Source organism: Haemaphysalis longicornis, unplaced genomic scaffold, assembly GCF_048455015.1.
Source record: "Haemaphysalis longicornis isolate Haplotype H1 unplaced genomic scaffold, Haemaphysalis longicornis Haplotype H1 scaffold_7, whole genome shotgun sequence".
Classification (NCBI taxonomy): Eukaryota; Metazoa; Arthropoda; class Arachnida; order Ixodida; family Ixodidae; genus Haemaphysalis; species Haemaphysalis longicornis.
Window position 1 is genome coordinate 125,286,504 of NW_027526422.1, and position 27,772 is coordinate 125,314,275.

Below are 27,772 nucleotides of genomic sequence, written 5' to 3' on the forward strand. Positions count from 1 at the left end.
GGAGCAGACTCAGACAGCTGCAAAACAATATCAGCTAATTCAGACATTGTCGCAGGAGTGAAGCCCTACTTTGAAAACTGGCATTCAAAGGAAAGGCAAACCCGGAAGAACAATTCTGCAGAAATTCAGGGAATTGTCTACTAATGCGTAGCATTTTTGTGCCGCTTGTCCCGAGTGCGAGTATTTTACAACCAAGGTATTGGATTTTTCTAAGTCGCGTCCGACCAAACATCTCCATTTACGCAATTATAACGATTTCAGGTGGAACTTTCGCGAAATCTGCAATATTGTGGAAATGACATGCGAAATGACACATATGACATGCGAAATGACACATTGGGGCTCGTGGTCCCAATTCGTAAGCGGTGTAACCATGCCGGTGTTTTTAGTGTGTTTGTTTGTGCTTGTCTGAGTTCTCTGTCCAACAAAGGATGGAGGGTGGATACTCCATCCTGTCGTGAAGGTATTCTCAATTTTATATTAAGTTATGGGTGAGACTTCAACCTAGATACATGGTTCACTTGTTGACTGAACAATTGACTTGCCGTGATGTGTCCAGGCACCCAGTGAATCCTGGCCTGGCTGTGGGCGTACTCGGCAAAAATTGATCCTCATTAAAAACAAGATTCCAGTTCCTGCGCAATTCGTTTCGATGTTTCCATTGATTCACTTGTTGACTGAACAATTGACTTGCCGTTATGCTGATCTTGTACGACCTTTCTTGAACGGAGGAATCCACGCAACATGCGTCTATTTTTTGTCTTTGATAGAGAGGCAAACATTTCGGTGTTATAGCTTTAGATACAATCTGCTTCAGTATGGCAGCCGCAAACTTGTAACTGGTCCAACTGGAGGGGCATTGGTTTTTAAAAACTTTCTTCCAAGCCGCTTCTCTCTGACTGTACGTCCGAGCACACTCCTCATTCCACCATGAACTGGAGTCGCCATCTTTTTGCGAAAAACAATAAATTAGGATTTTGTAACAGATTCAGAAAGGATTGACGACACTTGAGCTGCCCTGCGTTCCTCGTCGCCCAATGGAATAGAGCTAAGTACTGTCCTTTTGAACGCGATGAAAATTGATATGCCGAACTATATGTGCTCGTGGCCAAGATAAAGTGTAGCGTAGCACACAGGAATCGGCTATGGCTACTGGGACACATATTGCAACAGCACTCAATAATAAAACCCCCTCCACTGCCTGACATCTACTTCAGTCTTCTTTTACCTTTAGCCTTGCTTCCGCTATGCACTGGAAGAAATGTGCCCCATCCAGCAAACTTCCTGACCCACCCAGGTCGCTTGGGTGTAGTGGATAGAATTCCCACCCACTCAGGGTTACGGAAGACATCTCACAGATTTGAGAGCTGCAGCTCCTTCAACCGTGCAAAAAAACTCCAGCGAAAATTGCCCCAATCGCCATGGGTAGAAATACGAATTACCCCAAAATCTCTTTCGAAGCGCAGCGTCTGGGTGACCTCGTTTTTGCTTGGAATAATGTAACAAACTTCCTTCGCATTAGTATTTGCATTAGTGTAATGAAACAGGTGGGCATGGCGCTGAAGACAAGAGGCCGCAGCGGCGACAGATAAAAAAACCGCTTGTAAGATGAAGACGAAGAAAACTGACACATAGCGCATTGGACAAAGCATTGAAGATGAAAAAGCCGCCCGCATCTTCCCACGGGGGGAACTCGAGTAAATGCGTCGCATCTACTCAAGTCAAGCAAAGCGTCACGTTAAGCGAAAGCCAAGCAAAGACGCCCTTGACTGAATTCCGAACGCGCGCTCCGCCGGTTATATACGTTGAGGGGACTGCGTAAGCCGGTCCCAGTCGACGACGTTGGCGTACTTGTAGTTGTAAAGCGGCGTGGACTCAAGGTGTTTGAGCCAAGCGCAGATGTTGCTTCGCCGGAGAACGGCACACCGATTATATGCGCAGCGCGCCCGAAGGAGAGGAAACCACGGAAGAGAGAGTACTGCACATGCGCCGGCCCCAGCGCGTCTGCCGCGGCTATGACGCAACGTGCCGCGGCTATGACGCAACACAATCCAACACAATCCACTTTAATCCAATCCAATCCAAATCCAACCCAATCCAAGCCAAGCCAAGCCAAGCCAAGCCAAGCCAAGCCAATCCAAGCCAATCCAATCCAACCCAATGCCCCTCGCGAGAGAGCGTTCGAATCCAATCCAATGCCCCTCGCGAGAGAGGGCTCGCTATCGCCTCGACTCGACGCGCATGCGCAGTGAGCGTGCGGACTACGGACGCCAACGCGGGTGACATCGTGAGTTACTGAAATGCTCTGCATTTAAAAGAAGAGGGTCAGTGCAGAACGCGGGAATATGATGATGATGGTAGGAGGTTGGAAGTCTCGAGCAGGGGCGAAGGGTAGAGGAGGCGGCGGAATTCCGCTCCTCGTCGAACGCGCGGTTCGAAGGACGAGTGCACTGCGGCAGTCGACCGGACTGCCAGTTCACAAGGCCGGCGCCACAGCCGCTCATCAAGTACAGCCTTCGCGAATGGCGCATCGACCCAGTCGTCCCGGTCTGCTCGTCAGGCGCGGCTGACGCACCGTCGCCGTGGCCGGGTGCTGCTGTCCCGCCGCAGTTACGTTGCGTGCTCCCGGTCGCCGCTGCCGGCACCTAGCAATTTCGTGCCCTTCCCCCAAAGAACAGCGAGACTTGTTTTTTTTTCCTCTTCCCTGATTTCGGTGCGATATAAACCGTTTCACGGGTATCGCCCATGGTCCGTATCACTTGAAGATCTCGCGACCACCCGGAGGTCCGAGGTTCCTGCCGATGACATCGCAACCATGTTTGAGAACACCAAAAACAAGCGTGTGTCGGAAATTATTGACTGCATCTTTATTTGCAAAATATGTGTTGACACCTCTGCAGTATGTTTGCTGTAAATATATTTTCTGGCATTGTTATGACCAGCAGTTTCCAACTGCTCTCTACAAGCTACAAAATAAACACCCATTGCGACGATGTCACTGCTACTGACTACCACGAAGGACCCGACAAATACTTTTGTTTGCGTTGTCCCGTCTCTAAGTATAAACGAACTACCATCCACAATAGTACACTAACCAAACCATCGCTATATTAGGTAAATAAAACTACTCTACTTAACTCTTACCATCATGCAAAGTTAGATTAAACGGTGCTCATCTGGTTACGTTTTACGTTAATAACAGCACTTGTGCATCGTACGTCGCATCATGTTGTAATCTCGTTGTTTTAAGTTTACACAAGGACGCAGTCATACTGGCAACACGGATTTTTGTCTGCTATTCGCCGCCCTGTCCATGTCATTGCCAGCGGTAGGCGGCTATATAGACGCGCCCTTCTCGAAACGCTGTTTTATTCGTTCGGTCGGGCGGCTAACGCTGAAGAGCGCGCTCGGACCGCAGCGCGGGAGGTGCTCAGGGCCCGTAGTCAACGAGGATCGCCTTCTCGAACTTGGATCGGCACTCCTTGAAGGAGTGGCGTATCTCGACCATGACGCCTTCCCAGATCTTGGTGACCGTCAAGGTCACCTTGATGTGCATTTCGGACGCCGATAGCGGCAGGCCCGCAGCGTAGGCGCCCCGGGTCTCCGGCGTCCCGGCCACCTCGATGACGTTCTCAGCACCGCTGGCGCTGAAAGCCTCGTCCAGAATGGCGAAGGTCTCCCGGTACGCCTCCTGAATTAGTGCGTACGTGTCGCAGTGTCTTTAACGCTGGTGAACTCCAAATTAGTTCAAAATATCCCCAGTACACTTCTTTTCCACTTTCTGTATCAATAAAGCACTCACCACCCCGCCCTGCCTTTAACGAAAGCGAGCGTGAGCGATTGCGAAGACACGCTTAAAATATTTACGGGACACACGCATGCATGCTAAACAAAAAAAAATTGGCTGGCTCCAATACACGCGGTGAAGGTGGTTAAAAAGCAAAGCTTTAAACGACACCCACAACAATTCCCCTGCGACGTCACTTGAATTCACCCACGTGGCTCTAAAAAGAGTAAAACCAGAGATTCCGCCAGCCGTAACGGCTGGCGGAATTTCGCGGGGTCGGAGTCCCGAACGCAGTAGCAGCGTCGGGCGGGGCCGGGCTAGAGCGGCGGACGCCGCAGCCGCCGCCGCCTCCGCCGTGTTGGGAGTTTGTTGTCCCGCGCGCCACGAAAGAACCGCTGGCTGGTAGAGCTAGAAAGCTTTGCTCTAAACAATTCGGCAGCCTTCCCAATTGAGATGCGAAGACTGACGAAATAGCGGAGCTGGTAATCCTCACTAGCTTTAACTTGGCTTTTTTTTATGTATGCTCATCTTATCGGTAGATGGGGCACTGATGCCACCGAGCGCACGCCGTCTCTTCTAACTAGGGGTACACCTTCACGTCACAGCTTACGTCATCACTAGCCGCCGCCACTCCCCGAAGCGCCTCCCAACCCGAACATCCGTACCGCGACGCCACTCCCTACACCTGCTCGTCGGCTATTTCCTCCTCGCCACTTCACCTCAGACTTCTTGGCCTAGAATTTTACGGGCGAAGCACCTTAGGACCTCGCTTTATCCGGGACTTGGCGTCCGTGTACACAGTGTTGCGCATGCGCGAGGAGCATTGGACTGAAATGGATTGGATTGGATTGGATTCAATTGAATTGCGTCGTATTGGATTGGGTTGGAATTGTATATTCTGTACAAACGCGTTGTCACTCATTTACATGCACGAGTGGGCAATACCACGGGTGATTTGCGGTAAGAGTGATCCCTAGTGCTTCGCCCACTCGTCATGATTCCCTTAGTAGAGATGCGTGAATTTTTCTGTTTTTCTCCTCTCCAATGTGCTACGCTGATTTCTGAGCGACGCCCGGCACGGCTTTAACTCAAGCTCAAACAGTCGCACTGTTAAAAGTTTCTCAGTGCAGCCTATGTCAAATCAATCCACCCTCATAATTCCCCCTTTTAAGTCCAAAATCCAAACTTCCAAAGTCTGAAGCTAAAGTCCAGTTTAACTCAGCCAAACTCCGAAGGCAACGCCTACGCCACGAGCCTACAGTAAATGCTGCGCGCCTGGACTACGATGATACAGTTAAACCTAAAAGTAACAAAGCTGACAAAAGCTCGCAATGTTTCGTTACATACGGGTTTTCGTTACATGCAGGTTTCGAGTTAAGGCCTACGTGCATGAAGCAGAAACGAAACCAAAATGACAGGCATCAGTGAGGGTGAACTCGCCCTTCGAAAATTTTTTTCGCAGTACAAAACTGCGCGAGTTGCTCAAGCTGCTTTCTCACGAGATTAGGCACTGAACGGCGCAACAAGAGGCAAAATCACTTACCTCCGCATTCGCAAACATAACTGAAGTATCACTTTTGCCGTATGAAAGGGCGCAATTTCTCGAATTTGACGCTCTTTTTCGCGCTCAAAATTGATGGGAGGGTGTTAGTTCGTATACTGTACCGGGCGGCGACATTTTCCTTTCTCGCAGGCAGAGACGGCATTTAAAATTGTGAGCTTGTCTTTAAAAAAAATTGGCCACGTATCTGCTCCTTTCGTTGCAAATGCCGTCAAAAGACGATAGTCTTTATCGGCTTTTGCGAAGTAAATGCCTCCCTTCGCTTTCCCGCTCACCTCTCATGTTGTTCCTCTTGCGTCGCGCTCCTCCCAAGGTAAAGACGCCAAAGGTTTGCTTAAATCATTTTAAATTTCCCGCGTTCCACTGCTCCAAACCGGGTGTCTCGATGCGAACGCTGCCGTACGGTGAAGACGCGTGTTAATCGAGGCGCCCTACTTCAGCGTTTATAGAACCGCGTTTCCCTACTCCACGTGCGTTGCAAGCAGAACGTGGAACCTACCTAGTGGAACCTTGCGTAACTGTTGCCGGTTGATTTCTTAAAATGGCCTCAGAAGCTATAGTGGCGCGGGCGACAGCAGGCGACGGCGGAGTGAATTCTTTTTCTGCAGTTGATGAAGTATTTAATTTCGCAAAAGTCAAGCATGCTTGATTTTTTTATAAAGGAACACTGCGAATATCACTTCTGTATTGATTTGTTGTCTCATATTTGCGTAATGTCTTGCTCTTCTTCAACAATGTTGACAAGTATGAACATTACAGTGGACATAGACGGGTAGATTTAGCTGTGACTATATAAGACTATTGCGCAGGCATTGTTTTGCTTTGGCAGGGTGGCTGAATCGGGTCACAGACAGACAGACGGACAGACATACAGATATACAGACAGACCAAAATTTCTGGGTTTAAGTAGCCCAAGAAAGACTATCGTCTTTAAAACAAGTTTTCTTTTTCTGCCATCAGAACGCAGCGCCGACAAAACGATACGACAGACAGCCGCAGAGACGCGACTACACGCCGACAGGCAGGACTAGCACCTCAAAGCTTAAGTCTCAAACCGACGCTGCACTCACACGTGGAAACGCACGGTAGTTTGCGGTGCGGGCGAAAAGAAAAGTGAAGTGTAGTTGCTTTTGCTACCTGGTGTGGTGTCACCCTACACAATCAAAACAAGAAGAGGCTGCTACATTAACAACTGGATTGCACTAGCGTTCCGTTCATCATCATCACCGTGACAAAAAAAATGTTTTGAGGCTGAGGCAATTCTAGACGTTATCGTATCTGTTGGCTTTATACAATACGGCTAGTATTCGCTAAATTTTCGCAATTCTCCGCCCTATTTTTCAGTAAAATCTATAAAAGCAATGACTGATCAGCTCAGCGACTTCGCTACATCAAAGTTAACCCTTACACGGCTTCCTTACATAGAAGTCGCAAACACATGGGCTTCAATGATGGTGGCAATGAGGTATGAAAAAAACTTCGCTAAATCCAAGAAGTCTTTAATTCGTTACATCCAGCAATTTGTTACAAAGAGCTTCGTTACATCCAGGTTTACCTGTAGTGCAATCTGATAGACGCCGCGGTCGTAAAGCAATGGACCCAGGTTCGATTCCGACCACTGAAAAGCGTCTTTTTCTTTCTAATTGGATGCACATGATATTGTTCCCCGCAGCTGCTAGCCCCGCACCCGTCCGGCACTTGGGGTGACCGAGTGGTGAGGTTGCCAGTTTCATTGCGTAAAGGTTCCGGGTTCGATTCCCGGGACCTCCCCAACCACACTTCTTTCTTGAGGCACGCACTCCCCACACCTGCTCGTCGGCTCCTTGCTTCCCCTTCACTTTCTCTCACACTTCTTGGCCTAGCGTTTTTCACCTCTCAACTTTGTTCCACCAAGTTTTGAGCGGCGCTAGGCACGGATGGAACTCAAGTTAAACAGCTGGCCTGTTAAAAAGCTATTATCATGAGCGTGACCGCTACGAGGTCTCTTATTCGGAGAATTAACGTGGTTTATTGCAACGATCATTCGGTTAGAATTCACAGTTCACTCCTTCACCGCCATCTCGACCGAGCCTGGAAGTGTTGGTTCTGCGTCGGGTAATAAACTACACGCGCACAAACGATCACTGCTCTCATAATGTAATAGGGCCGACCCTTTGAAAAAGCGCGAAGTTGGCGACAGGATCAGAAAAATGCTTACCTGCCAGTCGTTGGTGGCCATCTCTTCGTAATGGCGCAGGATGCGCGTGTAGACGTGGATGCGGTGGAGCACCGAGTTGGGCTCCTGCTCGTTGTCGTCCTGGTCGCCCTCCTCCCGACGAGACCCGTCCGTCGTCACCTCCTCGACCACGGAGCGGCGGCCCTCCTGGACGCGGCCGCTGAACGAGATCCACGCGTCGCGGATGGCGTTCGCCACCTGGTCGCCGTTGGCCTCCAGCAGAGTGGCCCAGGCCCGCACGGACGGTGAGTCGAACTGCATCCGCCGCCAAGAGGAGCCCGACGTTCCGTCTTAACGCGAACGCTTTCGTATTGGGACTTATTGCACCCTGCCAAAAAAAACTAATCCATTTTCTCATACACCAGTTAGTCAACGGAAAGCTCTGATAAGATTTCTGAAGCAAAGTGGAAAGCCGGGCTAGTTGAAAATGGTTCATGACTGGAACTGCGCACAAATAAACTGGACCAAGGGAAGAGAACACACACAACGCAAGATTTCTGGGCACACGGCGCGTGCGTCGAACCGGGATTCCATTGTGTCAGAACGGTTACATAAAAAGCGCGAAAACGGAACGGTTATGGTAAGACAATACACGCATCGATCATGAAGAAGTATTATACCTTCATAAACCATGTATCGGTATTAGTTCGATCATTCGTACATGCTTTTACTTAGTGAGGAAAAAATCGTCGCATGGGCTTGTTCTTCGTTTGCGATATGGTTCTTCGAAGGTTTGACAATCGACCGGACGCACTGTCAGCGAAAGTTGGACGGACTTTCAGTGGTAGTTTTGATGCACTTCTAACGCACTTGGATGTTAAGAAGCTTTTTTGCTTTGATCTACTTTCTTTAGCGAAGGATTTCAATTTGTTTCAATCTCCTTACGCTAATACAGTGTGCGGCAACCTGAATCTGGAGCCGATGCACTGGCAACTGTTCGTACGCCGCCGTGCCGGATGATGGTTGGGGAAGTGTTTAAACGTTAAGGACCCAAAAACACTCGAACGTAGGTGTATAGAGCGTGATTGTTAGCTTAGTTTCCATTGGATAGATGTCTGAGCTAGATGATTTGCAGCCGCACGATTCAAAGCAACCACACCCTCTTCTGAACTCAGAAGGGTAGGGGTCTAGTACTGTTCGTCGGCTCGATTAGGTCAGCGAACAATTCATTGTGTTTTGGGCCCTTTTCCGTATCGGGAAATGGCTACATAACGTGTACGTGCTTAGCCTTCAGTTGAAAATGTTGGTAGCGAACGTGTGTTACCGTGCCTACATCTGTCCTCACGACTCCCCTTTCACGTGGGTCCTGTTGCCTTTAAAATATCAGCATTATCGACTTGTTATCCATTGCCATGAGCAGTAGCCAGTAAGAATTCCGGGGCCATTTGACATAAAAATAAATGCGTATGCATTCGATGCCAACTTGACACAAAACAAAAACATTTTCGGCTTATCTCACCGAAATCACCCAACATGTTAAAATGGGTCTGCTCGCTATTGGGTCACTGACTCACTGGCAGTTGTCGAGTCACTGGTTGTGCACTTATTGTGGTAAACCAGTACCCCCTCCTTGGCCACCGGTGGACTGCGGAAGGGAGCCGAAAAAAGGAAGCGAGGTAGGAGGAAGAGATTAGTATAAGGATAAGAAGAAGGATGTGAGCAAGGGGACAGTCCAGGAGGTGAACGAATATGGGAAAATAAGTACACTGCGGAGGTTGAAGATTATTACGGGGAGAAGAGCTACAAAGGGGGAACAAAAGAGCCATAAAGCGAAAAAAAGGAAGAAACAAAAATGACTTTTGTGCTGTGCTCTTTGTGGCTATTGTTTTTGTTGTTGTTGTTGTTGTTGTTGTTGTTGTTGTTGTTGTTGTTGTTGTTGTTGTTGTTGTTGTTGTTGTTGTTGTTGTTGTTGTTGTTGTTGTTGTTGTTGCTGTTGTTGTTGTTGCTGCTGTAGTTGTTGTTGTTGTACACAGTAATTTATGTTTGGATATTTACGCTTGTGATGCATGCGTATCACTTTTGTATTCGCACTTCAGCAATTATGCCTGTAATGTAGCTCGCCCATGCTGCCCCCTTGCGCTGTAAGGGCCCGGGACCCGTCAAGCCGCGCATGAAGCTTTTTTACTCAATCTTACCTTCTCAGACTGCACATGATAACATATTGAAAAGTTGAAAATCTTGAGGTGAGGGGGTAGCATTTGCAGACTTCCTACATCGTTTGGAGCACCGAAAGTGGGCATGGTGGCATTTTGTGTCGGTGCAGTTTCGCGCTGTAACCTTATGAAGTGACCAATTGCGCCCATTGAGAGAACGTATGTAGATAAGCCTCCCGTTTCTAAAAACATTGCTTCACGTAAAGAACACCATCCAGAGTGTACCAATTATTCAAGGTGACCTCGCAGCCCACCTGTCTTAACAAGCAGGTTAGATCTGGAATCGTGTTATATTTGGTAACAATGGGAAATATTTTGCTGCCATTAGAGTCAGATATTAGCAGGCAAGATGCCATATATTTTCTGTAAACGTTCAATTCGGTGCCTTACAGCCGCTTGTAATGCACGTTGATAAGTGCAACGTCATGCCCACAGCGAGGATCGTGAAGGCACACATGGCTAACCTACATGAATATCGATAGCTGAGGAGGAGGTTCCATACGACGACGGTAAGCTTTAAAATACTGGTAAGTTTTAAGATCCCCTTACGGGGCTGGCGGCTCAAACAAATGTGGGTGCGTTGGCCGAATTTCTCCACCTTGTATTATGTGGCTATTGCTAATAAAGTGACCCAGAACATAGGCTAGTCAGAATGAGCCACGGGCCAAGCGTATATAAGTATATTTGTGACTGCTAAGAACGACAAGTGAGGCATCGTAATTTTTGGTGCGTGAGTATCAATTTAGATATGCCCACTCAACGACCTGCTTTCCGCTGTTACAGAGTGACAGAAGAGCGAGTTGCCCAGTTTGTAGCTTGAAAACGAGAGAGCCCTGACCTCACGGGTGAAGGTGGCGGACACAGCCTGCAGGCTACAGTGCAGCTAGCAGCCTCGCAGAATTCCATACACGCAAAAATAACTTCGTTGCGCACGCAGTATGTTGTGCTAAGTGCCTACCGCCTTGTAGAGGCTGACGACCCCCTTCTGGACCTGGTTGCCAAACTCGCTCCAGATGAGGTCCAGGTGCTCGGCGAGCCAGTAGCCGACGCCCTCTCTGATGAACAGCTCGCGCAGGCTGCAACCACCGGTTTCCAGCTCGCGGTCCGCCATCTTGGCGATCTTCAGCAGCTCACTTTCCATAATCTCGCGGTGCAGCATGGCCGTGCGCAGAAGGTGGACGTCCACCTGCACGACGTGATTTCCCGATTACTTTAAGACGGCAAGGCATGTTGACAATTATGCTGTCGATTAAGTTGGAAATTGTGTTGCCAATTATGTTGGCAAGACACGCTGTCAATTATGATTGCAGTCTGTGGACGTCTGAGGCTTGTTGTCCAATTAGGCATGCTACAAGCTTGAACTCGAACATGCTCACGATCTTTGCCTAATAAACTTCCACTGGAAGGAGTCATGGAAAGAGAAGGCGTACTCCGCACATGCCCCAATCTTCGTGACACGGTCCTTCCTCCTTGGTCCTTGTCGGTTATGTCCGTTCATGCTTCCACTGCTGACGCTCATACATTTGATTTTGGGTGGAACCAATCACACTAAACTGTGTCAAGAAAGACCTTTTGGTGCCTCATTCGGTCGTGCCCATCGAACGAGCACGTAGCACTTTGTTCCCGGTCAATTGTTCAGCACGGCGTATCGTGCTGCAGGGTACAAAGTTTGCTGAATATGGGGACAGAAACAGCTCTAGTTGCCGTCTTGAGTAAAGATGAAGCAGGCCCTGTTGCGTTAGTGTGCGGAATTCAAGTTTCTCATTATGATAAACAAATATGCCTCCTCAGCTTAGCGTGACATATTTGTCGATGTTCATTTAATACCCGTTTCCAACTTTTACTTCGCACAAGCTGATTTAAGGACCACCCTTCCGGCCTCCCGCACTCGTCACATAACACACTCTGGATTATCAAACCCGATTAGACAGAAACCTTACGTGGTGGCGCCGTCAGGGCAACACGTTATCGCTACCCAGGTAAAGGAGATGTCACATCAAGGTGTTATGCGGGAGTTCTCATGTCCGTTGGCAGAGCAATTGATTCTTGTGTAGAAGGAGGACGGCTTCTAGAGGTTTTGTGTCGGCTACCGATGGTTGAACTCCATCATAAAGAAAAACATCTATTCACTACCCAGAGTAGGTGATGAGGTAGACTTCTCCATTGTGCACTAGCTCTTATTAAAATTCTTTATACAATTCCATATCTGTCTCTGACTTGTCACCAAAGACATCACATTGAGGTTCCGCTTCATACACTGTATAAGACCGCCCTCAACGCCTCTACTCTACGGGGCTGTTATTGCCCTGGAAGATCTTATACAACAACATAAAGACCGGCAAATCGCGCGGCTTTCTAGCACAAAACAAGGACACTGTATCCTTTCCCAAGTTGCTCTCAGACCTATTGACCTCCCTATCATCACCCCTCCTGCACCGCTCCCAGATAACCTCAGGATAGCTCCTATACCAAAAAACGTTGCAGCTAATACGAACCCAGGGAGACGGTGTGCTCGCGTTTCAATCATGTCCATCCTATTTATTCTACGATCGTCTACACGGATGCATCACGGATTTGGATTGATTGATTGTGGTGTTTAACGTGCCGACGCAACGCAGGCGATGAGGCGCGCCGTAGTGGAGGGCTCCGGATTAATTTTGACCACCTGGGGATCTTTAACGTGCGCCGAAATCTCGTACACACGGGCATTTTTGCTTTTCGCCTCCATCAGAAAAGCGGCCGCCGCGGCCGGGAATCGAACCCGCGACCTCGTGCTCAGCAGTGCAACGCCTTAGCCACTGAGCCACCGCGGCGGGTCGGATGCATCACGGACGCACGTCGCAGCAGCCGCCTATTCCATCGCAAGTGGCAATGAAGCAGTAACACACACCCTTAGTCCTTTCACTAATCCCCCACCTACAGCGACTCTAGAGACCCTCCCAATAATCACCAGTATTCAGAAGCGCCCCCTAACCCCTCAGGATATACTATATACACTGATCCAATGCCAGCTATACGCGCCATTCACATGGGTGGGATTCCTGAAGAACTGCAGTATGATCTACGCAAAGCCTTAACAGAGCTACGTCCCCACACTGTCACACTGACGTGGATTCCTGGTCACGATGGAATCCCAGTCAATGAGGTGGTGCATAGCCTCGCCCGCGAACTTCTTCGCTGGGCGCCTGGGATTCCTTGGCCTTATGCACCGACCTGGGACACTAATCTCCACTACAAACAAGGAATAAAGCTGCACTACAAGAACATCAGAGAAACTCTTCGTACACTTCCTATTCCAGACAAATCTCTAACAACCACTCAACTACGCATTCTTTGATGCATACAGTTAAATACCCTCCTTACACCTTCTTGTTTCTTTCTCTACCGTCTCCGACACTCACCAGCATGTCCCATTAGAATTTAGAACACTGCATTTCCTCTTGCCCCATTGCAATTCAATCCCCACATTTTCCCACCCTCCTCCTTCAACGTGGCGGGCTTGGCTAGCCTCGGACCAGCTCACGGACCAGTTCGCGTTGGTGAACTTGGCCCGGGACATTATCGACGCTTAATGTTGCGTTTGAATAAAGCTTTTTCCTCCTCCTCCTCCATTCTGCATCCTATTTCTCGGCTGTGGACCTAAAACCGGCTGTTGGTAGATCCTTACGGACGCAAAAAACAGAGATAAAACAGCTTTGGTTGCTCCGGACGGTCGTGTTTAAAGCCATGCCCTCTGGCCTCTGTGCCGCCACAGTAATATTTAAACGGTTTATGGATATTAATCTGCGTGGTTTGAAGTACAGTTGAACACGGATATATCGAACACGGATATATCGAATTATTGTCTATATCGAACAGTGCAAACATCCCCTTGAAAATTCCATGCAAAAGTATAGGGCTGTTGTGCGCGTGTATCGAACTCCTGATCACGGGCAAATTCGATATATCGAATTCCGCGCCGAAGGTGCCCCTGAAAGTTTGCTTCCTTTGATGGGATGGAGTTGATGATAATGTTGACTAATCACAGGAGCTGCCTGGCTTGGTGAGACAGAGGCGGCGTCCGCGGCATTGTGTCACTTCGATGGCCTTCAACAGCTATTTTCACGCTAGCATGAGGGGCAGCTCCATGATAGTTAGAACGCGGATAGTAGTTGGGGCGAAAGGACATAAATGAGCAAAAGAAATTGACCGGAGGCGTTCTTTTTCTGTGATTGAGCTGTTTGGTGGCTCGTCCTGGGGGACTGATGCGGCGTTGTATGTTTGTTTTGTCCAAGGCATTCATTTCTTAGCAACGAAGGTGGGAATTCGTCGGGTGCAGGCTGCTGAAAAGGTGTTGATTGAAAAGGCGTTCGGAATTCCTCGCAGTAGTTTTGAGGGCGATGCACGCATCGACGTTGACGTAAAGGCGAATGCAGCACAACCCGCCCCGGCTATTCCGGAGCGTGTCGGGTGCAAAGCGACTTCGTTGCACGCCTCCAGATGGGGGAGGTGTCCGGTTCGGATACTGAAGATAACGGCACTCAATGCCTGACAACGTTCCCAACCGCCTACTGCAGCCGAGGTGACGTCAGCGTTATTCGCCTGTGTTGTGACACAGTGTACAGCGTTGATTTTCTCATTTGTGCGTGTTTGTAATCTTGAAGACAATTTGGCGAACTTTACGACGCAGAAAAAAAAACAAGCGAAGCTCAAAGATATTTCAATGATAAATAAAGTGCGTTGGTCATCATGCTGCGGTTCGGATTTTCCGTGCTTTGAGGGTCAAAACGGTAAACTACGTTTTCCACGACTTCAGAAAACTCTCAGTGATGTGCGGAGTTGTCAGATAATCTTCAGATAGGCGTATTTTATATATCGAATTATCTATATATCGAATTCGTTCGCGATCCCCTTGGAGTTCGATATATCCGTGTTCGACTGTAGCAGATTTGTCTTTACTATCTTGATGACGTTGTGAACTTCGGACGCATATTCTATGAGCATAACACACGCCTTGCAACTGTTCTTGAATGCCCGCAATATCCCGGAGTAGTGCCCAACTCAACTAAATGCCATTTCCATGATCGCTAAACGCTGGTATTGGGATACCTTGTCGACAAGGATGGCATCAGATCAGACCCTCAAAAGATCACAGCTCAAGGCCGCCGCGGCCGCTTTTCTGAGGAAGGTGAAAAGCAAAAAACGCCCGTTTCGTTCGAGATTTCGACGCACAATAAAGACCCCAGTAAAAATTATTCCGGGGCCCTCCACTATGGCGCGCCTCGTAACATCTGTAGCTCAGGCGCCTTAAACCCCACAATCGATTAAAAGATCACGGCTGCCAAGAGCTTTAAGCAGCCACAATCGGTTAGAAAGCTCCGTAGCTTCTTGGGTCTTTGTTCCTACTTTCTTCGCTTTGTTCCCCGGTTTGAGCTCCACTGACTGACCTCTTGCACAACTACGCCCCGTCACCTGGACACCCCAATGTCCTACCTCCATTTGCCAGTTTAAATTTCTTTTGTCATGGGACCTATCCTTCGCCACTTCGATTCTACCGCTCCTACTGAAATACAAACGGACACTAGCGCGATTGAACTTGGGCCAGTGCTAACACAAAGGCATGACAATGCTGCGTATTTCATCGCCAACGCCAGCGGCAGCCTCAGCAAGGCTGAACGCAGCTACACAGTTACTCAGCAGCAACGTTTGGCTGTTATGTTTCCGAACACCGAATGACGTTCCTAAATATACGGCGGCCGCCCTTTTCGAATCGTCACCGATTACCACGCGCTGTGCTGGATCGAACCCGCAACGCCCTTGGGCTCTCCAGCACAACGCCTCAGCCACTGAGGCACGGCGGCGGGTCATTTCTACGGCTGTGTCGCGCTCACACGCACCTCACGCATCGCCATGAGCCACTGCTCGGATGAGTTCTCGTACTTCTGGTAGAGCGAGAGGAAGTTTCCGGCCACGTGACGCTGCGTGAGCCACCAGACCTCGCGGATGCGCAGCAGCAGCGGAAGCAGCTCGTGCGCCACGAAGTCCGGCTGAGGGGAGGCCCCCTGGGGCTCCATGCGCGACAGCATGTCGCCCGTGATCGTCGTCACCTGCTCGCCCACGCGCTGCCACACACGTGACACGGCCTGCGAGAGAGAGAGAGAGAGCGGCGTCGTCGCATTAACAGACTATGATGGTGATCATGAATAAGCACAAAGGTGCTGGTGCCAATCTTTTTAAAAGAAAGATTTACTATTTTCCTCCAGCGGTTTCGCGGAGGATGCACAAGTTAACCTTTTGACCGGAGACACATCCCCGGCGACACACATCGTGAAGCGCATCGCGTGATTCGCCGGGCCCGCTTTCGGCGGTGCCCACAAGGCCTCGTTTTCAGTCGTTCTGCTCATAGGAGTGGCGGCCGCCGCCGCGGTAGTGGCAGCTGCAGCTCAGCTGACCGGCAGCCGACCAAACTCGCCGCCTCCCATGCATGCGCCATTGGGCCCACTCGGGCTACATGACACGCCTCGCCCCCGGCGTAGAGGAACGGCGCGTTCACCGTGAATGAACGGCGCGTTCGCACAGGCGAAAGCCGCGTTCGCCGGTACTCCTTCTGTGAGCGTTCCACGGGACCAAACGGCTTTGAGCCGTGGTCGGCAATACATCTACATCAAAGGTTAACAACCGAAACCAAGACTCAACCAGACTAAGCGAAGGTTTTGCTTTGTATCCAAGGTTAGCTAAGCTAAGCCGCAGCAATTCTTTTGGATTTGAGATCTCCCAAAGCTTGCGCGTGAATATTTTAGGGTTTATACGTCCAGATTCCGCGAACGTATTTGAAAATGTGCACTGTACAATACTTTTATTAAAAATACAGAAAATTTGTTGCAATTTTCTCACGTATTTTTGTCATGTTTTCTGTTTTTCATTTTTGTGCCATTTACTGAACAGGTCCTGAATTTAACCAATAACCATTCCCCAGTTTTCTCACAAGCAGTTTGTTATTTCAATATACCGGAAACATGACCTTGTGTTTTTCACAAAGCATTTTTACATAATAAATAAAAAAGCCAGGCATCTACACATCCCGAGTCACGAAGCGGAACACAAACAAATCAAAAGCTCTCAAAGCACCACAGTATCTAGCTCCTCAGTCAAAGAAGCCGCATAACAAAAGCGCAAATTATGTTCCTTGTCTCTTAACCGCAGTCTTTTCGTATCTCCCAAGTAAAAAAGGCTGCACGCCCTTAAAGCGCTCTGGACAAAGAACAGGAGTCGCCCATGCCAACCCTTATAAGAGGCCCGACGGAATTCTGCTCCACATGATTCACACAGAAACAGCAATCCCATCGCTTGGTCAGGCCCGGTTCTACGCTTCAAAATGTCTTGAAAATTTAGAAGATTACCGAAATACCTGAATCGGCGTGGTGAGAAGTCAAAAGGCACTAATATACGCTTGGCTTTAACTGGCACGCAAAGCTGCGCGATTGATCCGTTTCTTTTTGTACTAGAAGAATAGTGTGAAACGCCTAGTCCATCAGATGTCTCTTCAAAATGAGATGATTCGGCTACTTTCAACTGGAACCTAAAACTGCGCAGTTTATCTTCTCATACTATAAGTATAGCTCCAGCACGCCGGGTCCGTGCTGATTTTCGACGGTCGATCACAGGAATTAGGCTTAATCAATGAGCACGCTTAAAAAACATGACCTTTGCACACGGCAACAATACCTCAAAAGTTAAAACGTTGGTTACAATTTCCGTCCTGCGTCTTAAACGCTGCAAATGCAGTTGGAAGACGACAGTGTTCTGCCGCCCATGCGACGTAAATGCCTGTCTGTTCGGCCCCGCCCACCTCTCACGCCCTTCCCCTCAATTCTCGCTCCTGCCACCACAGACACGGGTTAGGTCAGCATGAATGAATTCTATTTTTCTACGTTTTACTCCCCGCGCACCATCTATTTGAACCATTCGTTCCTAGAAAACCTATTTTTAAAGCCATTAAAAGGTCTTGATCTTGATTGTATTGATGTTTTGCCTTAAATATGCCTAGCGTTTTTTTTGTTGTTTTTGTTTCAACAATGTTGACAAGTACGAAGTGTGGTACCAGATTTAGTGCTTTGAAAAAGTTCTGCATGCCTTTATAAGTTTTTTTGTATCACAATCTGTCTTTTGGCCTAGTGACAGCCACACAGAACAAACTTTTCGACTTTAAGTAGCACAGGAAAGACTATCGCCTTTAAAAACAGTGTTCCTCGGTGCTGTTCACTGTTGTTCTTTCTATATGCTTGTTTTGTAGAAAGGCAAACGCTCAACGGAAACGTAAAACAACACTACACTTACGAATCGTCACTGCTACTTCACACAAACACACCCGGTACTTCACCTGATTGTCGAAATCATCTACATAATCGCTGCTAACTCACCAGTAATTGTAATAGTAATCATCAGCCGATGTTCTCAACTCGAGGATAAAGATCGGCAGTAGTGCCTTCAACAAGCTTTCTTTCGAGATATATTCAATCATTTCCGGTGCATAAATATTCGGAACAAACATTTAGGTTATCCTACATCCATGTATACACCTTCGTTCCTCACTGAATCTTTCTATTCAGCCCCTTTATTCACAGTACCTCTAATGTTCTGTACACGTAGGGTTGTTTGGCTGCCAGCTGCACCGCGGACTTCGTGTACTCCACATATTTCATTAATTTACTCTTGTGAGCTTACGAGAGAGTTAACTATGCACCGTTCAAGAAAAGAAAATCACGCTGCCATTACACCTACGTGAAGCACGCTGTTAACAGTGCGCTGGTAAAACAAAACTTGAGAATTCAACCGGCCTCCTGGGGTTTCGGCCACACTATTTCCACCTGGTGATGCGTTAGTGAACACCAAGTCACATTTGGCACTAGATATCCCAAAAACACATTGACTATTGTGCAATTTGACGCGTATATTCACGCTAAAGTGGACGAAAATACGAAATGATCGTATTCACACCCACTCTCTTCCATCACGATAATCTTTGTTTCGTATTGCATACCTTCGTGAAATCCTGCAGCTTGCCCTGGCGCTTCCATCCGAGCTCGGCCGAGCCCCTCTCGGAGAGCTCCTTGAGCACCTCGAGAATGTTGCGCAGGTTGCCCTTCCAGTAGGTCTCGAACACGACCTGGGCCTGTAGCACGTAGTCCTTGTGCGAGAAGCCCTTCGACAGCTCCACGGACTCACTCGAGCCCGAAGTGCTCCCAGTGTCGAGGTCGACGGGCTCGCCTTTGCTTGCTCTGCACGCAACAAACGCACACCCCACGGTTCATTCACACAACAGCCCGAATCACTGAATCATGCCGCAAAATGCGCATCGCGTTGAATTGCGGACTAGCCTGCGGACGGCGAGGATGGTTAACGCTCGTAACTGCACGCTCGCCGATTTGCACGTTGCGATGGTTCGTGATTCTACCGAGATGTCGTGTATGCTGAAGGTGGCAAGATGTGGTTGGTTGTTTGGCTGCCCTGGGGAATTGGCCAAGTCAAATTCGGATCTCATTTTCGCGTCCTGCATATTATGGTGATGATTATTATGATTATGATTATGATGATGATGATTATCCTTTGTGAATGGCACATACCCAAAGAGAGGATCGGCCAAACATCGGGGGTATGAAAACTGTATTATTTACAGGCGCCTGTAAATAGGAAATTTAGACAGGCTTAAAATATTTTTCGAAAGCAAAATTCAAAATAAAAAATGAGGAATTCGGAACACCTCAAACCAATAACGCAAGTTATCAGCGTAAATAAATCCAATCACAGCGGGAATCGATTAGAGTTTTCTATGAGAAGACTCGGAAGGGCTGAGCAGACGTCCCGGCGGCGTATTTCCAAACGCTTCGCTGCACATAGCACCCACTTGACATGTCTGTTCGCATGATGCAGAACGGTAATTAAATGTCGTCATTGGCTGCGCCGGAAACCTAAAGCGACCTAAAACATACCAAATCACTATTATCAACAAAAAGAACACGTAGAGTTTTGTTTAGAAAAAAGAACATCAATTTAGAAAAAAAGGTAAGCAATGAAAAAAAAAAAAACAGAGAGAGACCTGCTGGGGCTCGAACCGAAGCCGTCAGCGCCTGTACTCAGTATCTATATGGAGGCCACAAAGCCCGAACGGTAGGCTCCATTTAGCAGGGGCACAAAAGAATAGCGCGCGCAGTGACGTCACACATGCACGTGGGTGCTCTGTGCAGCGAAGTGTTTGGAAACCCGCGTCCCGGCGACGGAAACCCGTCTGTTCAGCATCCTCCTCTTCTTCTTTAGGGTAATTGTATTTCCACTGAATTGTATTTCCAACGGGAATTCCGTGACACCCCGCTTCACTGTCCTCCAAAAGTAGCTTCTAATGCATGTCCACCTAAACAACACACATTATACTCGATTACAACTTAAGAACGGCAACGGAAGTAACCGCTTCCTCATCACCGCAGCCGGATGTTACTCCGCGCGGCGCAAGTAGTGCGTTACTGGGAATATTGTGAATATGCCACGACCCGTTTCCGCGACATTGTGGACTTAATATGCTTATAAACTACTGCAGTGACGACCAATAAACCAAGTGAGAAAAGGCAAGGCGGGGCGGGGGGGGGGGGGTGATTTATTAGGAAGGCCGAGAAGTGAAAAGAACTGGGGATATTGTTGAACTCAACGGGGAGTTCACTCTGATACAACCCAGCCCAGGGAAGGGAAAGGGGTTGCGAAGGATAGGAAGACAGAAATAGAGGGAAGAAGGAGGTGAGTGGTGTACAGTCTATGTAGCGTTCGTCTCGTCCAAGGCTCAACGGCTACAAACGATGCACAAGTCCTGTAACAACCAGGAAGTTGAGGAGGTGCTGGAAGACCTCCCGTCGGGAGGCGTCCGGACCCGTTGGGAAAAACAATTCTTCCAGCTTGTGGCTTGGTGCACCGAGTCGCTTCCCGTATTAACCGGATTAATTAATTTCCTTGGTTGGAGGCATTCGCATGTCGGTAATGGGAGAAAAATGACAGCCCCTAGCTCATGCTCCCTCACTCAACACAGTGTGAAAGTTAAGATTCCCTCCTTTTTTTCGGTCCACCACCTACATCCTCAATGCTTGTGCCTCAATGCTTGTGACACATCCTCAGTAGTGTGTCGTGTTACTCCCTCTTTCTTTTTGTGTTCGTTTTATTCAAGCTGATTCCCACCGAAGATGTACCAACTAGCACAGACCAGAGCTTGTGCCATTGCTCTCTGCTCTACGGTTTAATTTGGGGGCGAATATTAGCGGTGCTTCTTTGAACCACCGCGGACATACCTTTTTCACGGAGGGTAATGACTGAATTTTTTTAAGAATACAGTGAGTAGGTTCGCCTACCGGGCTATGTTTGAGACTCCTGGGAAGAGTATGCACGTGGTAATTTTTTTTTTTTGCCTCTGCTTCACATTATGGCAAATTCCTTGCCAGTGCAATGGAACTTTTTTATGCCGTTATCACATTATTCCGATTAACGGCTGGTGTACAGCGTGGCACTGTAGTCTGCAGAAAACCCTGCCACGACTACCTCAATAGATCAAGATCCTCTTCCTGTCATGCCATTCATCGAGCAATCGTATAGGAAGGCATCGACCGAGTGAGAGCTCGCTTTCAACACGGAGAATAGAACCAGGCGTAGCTGTGTGCATGGCACGCTGTGGTGTGCTCATTGAATTTGATTTACGTGGAAGCATAAATTATGGAAATAACGTCCACTTCAGAAGCTTTTCTGAGAACTATAGTGACTACTGTGAGCATTCTAGATACAGGAACGATGACTATCACGTATAAAAACGGTCACCCTTTAACTTTTCAACAGCGGAGCTGTTTAACTTGAGCTTGGTGTGGTGCGTTAGCAAAAGGAAGGAAGGAAGGGTGTAGAAGGAAGGCAGGAAAGTTAACCTGGCTAGAGCCTAGTTTGCTATCCTGCACGTGGGAAAGGGGAAATGGGCAAAAAAGAGAGAGGAAAAAAAGAGGAAAAGTTGGACCAGACACGTATGCCAAGCACTGAGGCACTGACAGTGATTGACACTGGAGGCGTTCAGTCTATAGTCTGGTGTTAAATACCAAGAAAAGAACTGGACCTTCGCCCAGCTGCTCAGGCGAAGCCAAGCTTCGCCTGGCTATGACGTCATCGCGCGCGCCGGCACCTCTCGACCTCCGAGGACACTCTGCCCAGCGTTCGTGGAGTGATCCCTTGCGTGCTCTTGTAACCAGTTCACGTGCGTTCACGCCTCAATAGGGAAGCACAGTAAAGCTCGCGCTACAGATGTCGAGTTCTCAAAGTCGATTGCCGCCGGGTCTAGCGCGTTCTAACGCCGTCCACTTTGGATAGATGTGAAAGCCCGCGGACAAAACGATCCGGGCCTGCCAGTTATGGAGAATATTCAGCGGCAAGTTCAGAAATCCATGTCAGGTGCAGCAGCAAGGTCTCCGACGAAGAGAGAGATGGGGTAACAGAAGAAGAGCGTCACTCCCGAAGAATAGGAAGCGCGGTGCGAAATCCGCCGCTCTGCTAGTCGAGAACGTATGCGACGACTTCGCTCCAATCCCGAATATCGCGCCGGTAAAGCGGCGGAGAAACATCAGCGAGTTGCAGACGATCCGAAGTTACGAGCTCGCGCACACTGTACATATTTTAATTACCGAGTGCTCATTGCTCTTTGGAAGGCTAACGACGACACCAGGCAGAAAACCTGACCGTGTCTTAAAGCTTGGCCACGCAGAAAACTTGGCCGAATCTTCAAACATAACCACTCATAAACTTAGACGAACCAAGAATATGGTAGCTGGAACCGACAGCTCCGCTGTTTTTCCAGTCCCGCACCACTAGCGCAAGTTGTGTCATTTTTAAAGAAAGCTTTCCACCTTTACCAGCCAACGGTTCTTTCGCGGCGTGCGGGACAAACTCCCAACGGTGGATGCGGCGGCGGGAGGGAGGTAGCGGGAAAAAAGGGAAAAAATTAATGTTACCTACAAAAATAAAAACAACCTAAACAAAAATGAGAACACCCCTGCACCAGCTAGGCTATAGTAATGCCAATCATCATCAGCCTATCTACGCCCACTGCAGGGCAAAGGCCTCTCCCAGTAATCTCCAATTACCCCGGTCCTTGTGCGAGCTGCGACCAGGGTAGAGTGAACTAGAATAACCAGGGTTGCCAGGTCCTCGAGAAAAAAAAGTCGCCGGAAAATTACCAAAAGTAGCCAGTAGAGTCGCCACCTTGAACTCCACGTTTGAAAAGAGGCGAGGAAAATCACCATTTCGAGAAAAACAATTCTAGCGATTTCTTTTCGATGTGGGGTTCGCCTGTCCGGTTTTTGACCGGGCCAACCGGGTTTTTCAAAAGCGGTTTGGTTGCCGGTCCGTATTTAAAACCGACTGTCATTGGCCGGTTTTATGGCCGTCATGCAGCGTTTATTATTTTTTTTTTGCATTTTATAAGCGTGAATTCAGCAACTACGACGACAAATATGTGGCGAAAAGCTGCGCAAAGACACGTCAGCAGAGGAAATAGGCGGGTGTGTGCGCTCCCTCAGATGGAGGAGGACCGGGGAGAGGAACAACACAACGAAATTCCGCCGCCGCGGCCAGGTGGCATATTCTTGCGAGTATTGCATATTATTGCGCGTGTATCTATATATGAATCTCAAATACATTATGTCGTATGCAGTACACAAGTTTTTTTATCATTCGTTTGGTGGATTCAGATGCAAGGAAGAGCTTTTATAACAGGTATTTGCAGTTACTTTTCAGTGCAGCACATTCACAGCAATAACAAAAAGCTCATTCTCTTTCAGCACAAACGTTATGTTGGCTTCTCTCTAGGAAAACGCTACAATAAGAAAACATCGCGCATTTCTTTTTCCAACACAAAATCTACCTTCTATATACCACGCTCCTCATCTCTCCCCCCCCCCCCCCCCAAACGGGCCAGTTATTTGCTGGATAAGGTGACAAGCCTATTTCGATGGCCTGCGAATACAAAAAACGCGGGAAGTTCGGGGAATAGCAAAACTGGATAACAAATGTCATTCATTTGCTACGCAGATCGGGAAAACAAGTTGTTCTCCACTGTCTCCTAACGAAGCTAAAATACGTTACTTTACGTGAAGTATTCAAAGAGAATAAATAATCATGAAGCTCGAGTTCACTGCACACTGTTTTTAACCCCTTTGACTGCCTACTTACATTCCCGTGCCTACTATAAATTATCAAACACGCTTCCCCCAGTCCACATGGACTCTCAAGCGCCCGTGAACTGCCTAAACGTCGCACTTCAAACTGATAGCATTGCTTTGAGTCTTCGACGCGATTCTTACGACCGGAAATAGATATTAAAAAGAAGCGACACAACGTGTTTTGCACTGTGCCGGTAAGTAGCAGTGTGCGCTGGTGTATTTTGGGTGACACTAACTCCTTCGGCCTTATTCTTCACTTTCCCATATCTTTCCCATTTTCTTGTTCTGGCCGTCTTCTAGTTTAATCTTGACTACTGCAAAGTACTGATTGATTGATTGATTGTGGGGGTTTAACGCGCCGACGCAACGCAGGCGATGAGGCGCGCCGTAGTGGAGGGCTCCGGATTAATTTTGACCACCTGGGGATCTTTATCGTGCACCGAAATCTCGTGCACACGGGCGTTTTTGCTTTTCGCCTCCATCAGAAAAGCGGCCGCCGCGGCCGGGTACTGCAAAGTACTGAACGACCAAGTAAGGCCATTTTTCTCGAATATAACATGTCAGGAGAGTCCGCAAACACAAATAATCATCAGCGCTCAAGGAAGCCTGAAAGTAGCCAAGTCGCCACACTAAAATTTCAGTCGCCACGACCCTCTAAAAGTCGCCAGTCTGGCGACAAATCGCCAAACCTGGCAACCCTGGCTGCGACCAATTTATCCCCGCCAACTCTTTAATCTCATCTGCCCATATAACCTTCTGCCGCCCCGTGCCATGCTTCCCTTTTCTAGCGATCCTCTCTGTTGCCCTTAATGACCAACGGTTATCTTGCCTTCGCATTACATGCCCTTCCCACGTCCATTTCTTATTCTTAATTTCTACTAATATGTACTTAACACGCGTTTGCTCCATGACCCACTCCGCTCTCTTCCTGTCCCTAAATGTTACTACTATCATCTTCCGTTCCATTGCTCACTGAGGCGTACTCAATTTAAGTTGAACCCTCTTAGTGAGCCTCGAAGTTTCTGCCCCGTAGGTGAGTACCGGTAAGTAATAGTACGGGCGAAAAAATGCAGAAGAAAGGACGCGAAGGAGCAGCGCTCGACAACTTCTGGAAGTGTTTAACATCAAAAAACCACCCCTGGCTATGCCTATTAATGCTGGGCTACTTCTTCCGATTCCAGGATCAGTACAGCCAACACTGACACCGTTGGTGTACACTGATACGAGCGATGCTGGATTTGGACGAGATCTCGTAGAGCGGAGCGCCAACTCTGAGTTGTCTGCCCTTGTAGGTTACATTTTCCTAATGCGGTTGTGTTTTATGTGTCGTTGGTGCGTACCCTTTTTCATAGTGGGCCTTCTTCTCCGGCGTTGGTTTCTCGCGGGTGTCCTTCAGCTGGGTGTCTGTTTAGACAGGAAGAGTGAAGTAGAAGGTGATTAAGCGACATGCAAGCGAGAACGCCATCTGGCCTTATTTCAGCCCGTGACCAACGTACAAACGAGTGATTTTACTACATCTAAGCAAATCGGCACTGGTAATTCTATAGTTTCAAGTATGCATTTACCAGCGCGGTTGTTTTCCGGTATACACCTTAGGCAACGGGGACGTAAGTAATTGCGCTTTGGTGTAAATGCTGAGCATCACTTGGCGCCAAGTTGTAACACTGTGTTTAATGTTGCAGCGTAATTTTTCAGAATGCACCTCTTCATCTCAAATACCGCCTTTCCGGCGTATCTCGCCGTCCCCGGCACGTCACTCAGCACGTTTCGCTGAGTTCGATGGTCTCGTACTCCATCCGCAGTGAACCGACCCCGACCAAACTCAACTGGCTCTATACTACGCAGTACTCCCGCAGTGTAATTTCTGCGTGACCCCGGGCATCCTGTACAGTCGTCCAATGTATTAGCTAGAGCGACGCTTTCCCCGCTTACCGTCTTCTTCTGTCTTACCGCAAGGTTGTTCAGTCACAACTTTGTCACTGCTCTGAATGTAAGTGTGGCACTCATGTCCTCCATACGTTGACCCCTCACCCCTACCTAGCATTTCTAATTCCTCTGATTTTTATTGAGAACTGTACTACAAGTGTTTCGCACTACATTTGTTTTGCACCAGTGTGCTAGTCTTACATTTGCTGTGTAAGTGTACTACACTTGTTTTGTAATTACTCTCGTCATGCTTGCCTTGCCGCCCCGTGTATAAGGTCGCCAAGGCCCTTCAAATTGTTTTACCAGCTTGCTTTCTGATCTTCCTGCAACATTCTTGTAGAACTAACTCAATTCAATCCAATTCAACAACGCAGGTACGTTGCAAACGCATGTCATCCTCACCCAAGGCGTCCAGATTAGAATCGGCGGCCACGGCGGTGTGCGTGTATCCCCTGCGGCACAGCCTCCGCGCCGTGCTCATCATCAGCGAGCTTGCGCGAGGCGTGAGGTCGATCTTCTTGCGTGGGCTCACGCGCTGCAGGCAGTCGCCCAAGGCTAACGACGAGTCGCTGCTGCGGCGCCGCCGCTGACCACTGTCGACCTCCTCCATCACGCTCTCTGCACCGCAACGTAGACCACAACGCGAGAAAGACTGTACCGCACAAAACCGCCACGACATCATTGCAACATCTTCGCAAACACCTGCGGCCAGGCTGGTCCCAGTTGCATTTTTGCGTGATGCGCACACGAATACGTGATTGAAAAGGAGTCCTCAGAGGAGGGAAAGAGGGCATTGTCATTGTCAACAGCTTACTTAGGTACGCTGCACGACGAAGACCTCTCCCATTAACCTCCAACCAGTCCTGTCCTGCGCTGCTCAGGTCCAGTCTTTGCTTTCGAACACCCTTATTTCGTCCCTAGCCAACAAGCCAACAAGATTACACCAAAGCGGATAGACTATAGCGCCCCTGGGTACCACCACCAAGTGACAGCGATAGTGGGCGTATTGCCAACGAGGATGAAAGAAAGCATCTGCATCTAACCTGGTGCGTTCAGCCATTCTAGACCAATTTGCTACGTAAAAACGCCTTTTGTGGCACTTTCCGAGTTCGCTCGGTCATACCATGTGAAACGCAGCGGAATACCCACGAGAACAATGGAGCATTTCTACTAACGTGAAGCCTGGGGAGGGGCGAAGCACGCAGTGTATAAGTGTATTCTTGGCGCCTTGGCGTTTTTGCGCACGGAGATGAAACCATTGTGGGTGTAAACGTCTCGTGTCTTTGAAGCACGAAGCCTCCTAGTACGAGGCGTACACGAGTGTCCCGGTGTTTTTTTTTTAGTACGCGGTTACGAAGCGCTCCAGGACGACGCGTAAACGAGTTTCCCAGTAATTTAGTACTGTGACCTCATGAGGCAACTATTACAATGACGACGGCGACAGGAAACGCCAACAGCGCCAGCCCCTAAGGGGCTTCGCCCCTAAAATCTCTCATCATGGCGACGTTAACTGCAAGCTTATTCGACTGGCTGAATAGTCGGATAGCGCAGACATTGTCAACAAGAATAGGTGTAGGTACCGGAAGACGACAATGCGCGAATGCAGCAGACACGGCGTTGTCAGCGCCTGCGGAAAAGCTTTCAGATTAGGCGTGGATAATGGGTGCAAAAAGCGCAATGGGGCAGCGTTGGAAACCGCCGCACGGGCCCGGGGGCTGGCCCGAGTGCGTGCAGTGGCGGCCCGTGCAGGCGGGCGCACGTACCGATCACGACGCAGGGGTCCCTGCGCGCGCCGTCGTGCTCTGGCCCAGCGTCGCCGGCGCCCTCGGACGTTCCCGCGCTGAAGGACACCTTGAATTTGGAGCACAACGCCGGGATACGCCCACAGTGCAGCTCCGCCAGCGCGTGGGCCAGTATCTCCAT

The 27,772-nt window shown here is 48.8% G+C and overlaps 1 protein-coding gene across 1 annotated transcript; it reads right to left on the reverse strand.

The window, feature by feature from the left end:
• Positions 1 to 2,993: 2,993 nt before the first annotated feature.
• Positions 2,994 to 27,772, reverse strand: LOC144146514 (uncharacterized). Its single transcript, XM_077678460.1, has 8 exons — positions 27,613 to 27,772; positions 26,252 to 26,467; positions 25,264 to 25,327; positions 18,736 to 18,973; positions 15,593 to 15,838; positions 10,675 to 10,902; positions 7,546 to 7,818; positions 2,994 to 3,691 (listed from the first exon to the last, which is right to left on the reverse strand). Exons 1-8 carry the CDS (start codon positions 27,770 to 27,772, stop codon positions 3,431 to 3,433), a joined length of 1,686 nt encoding a protein of 561 aa, XP_077534586.1. The 3' UTR covers positions 2,994 to 3,430.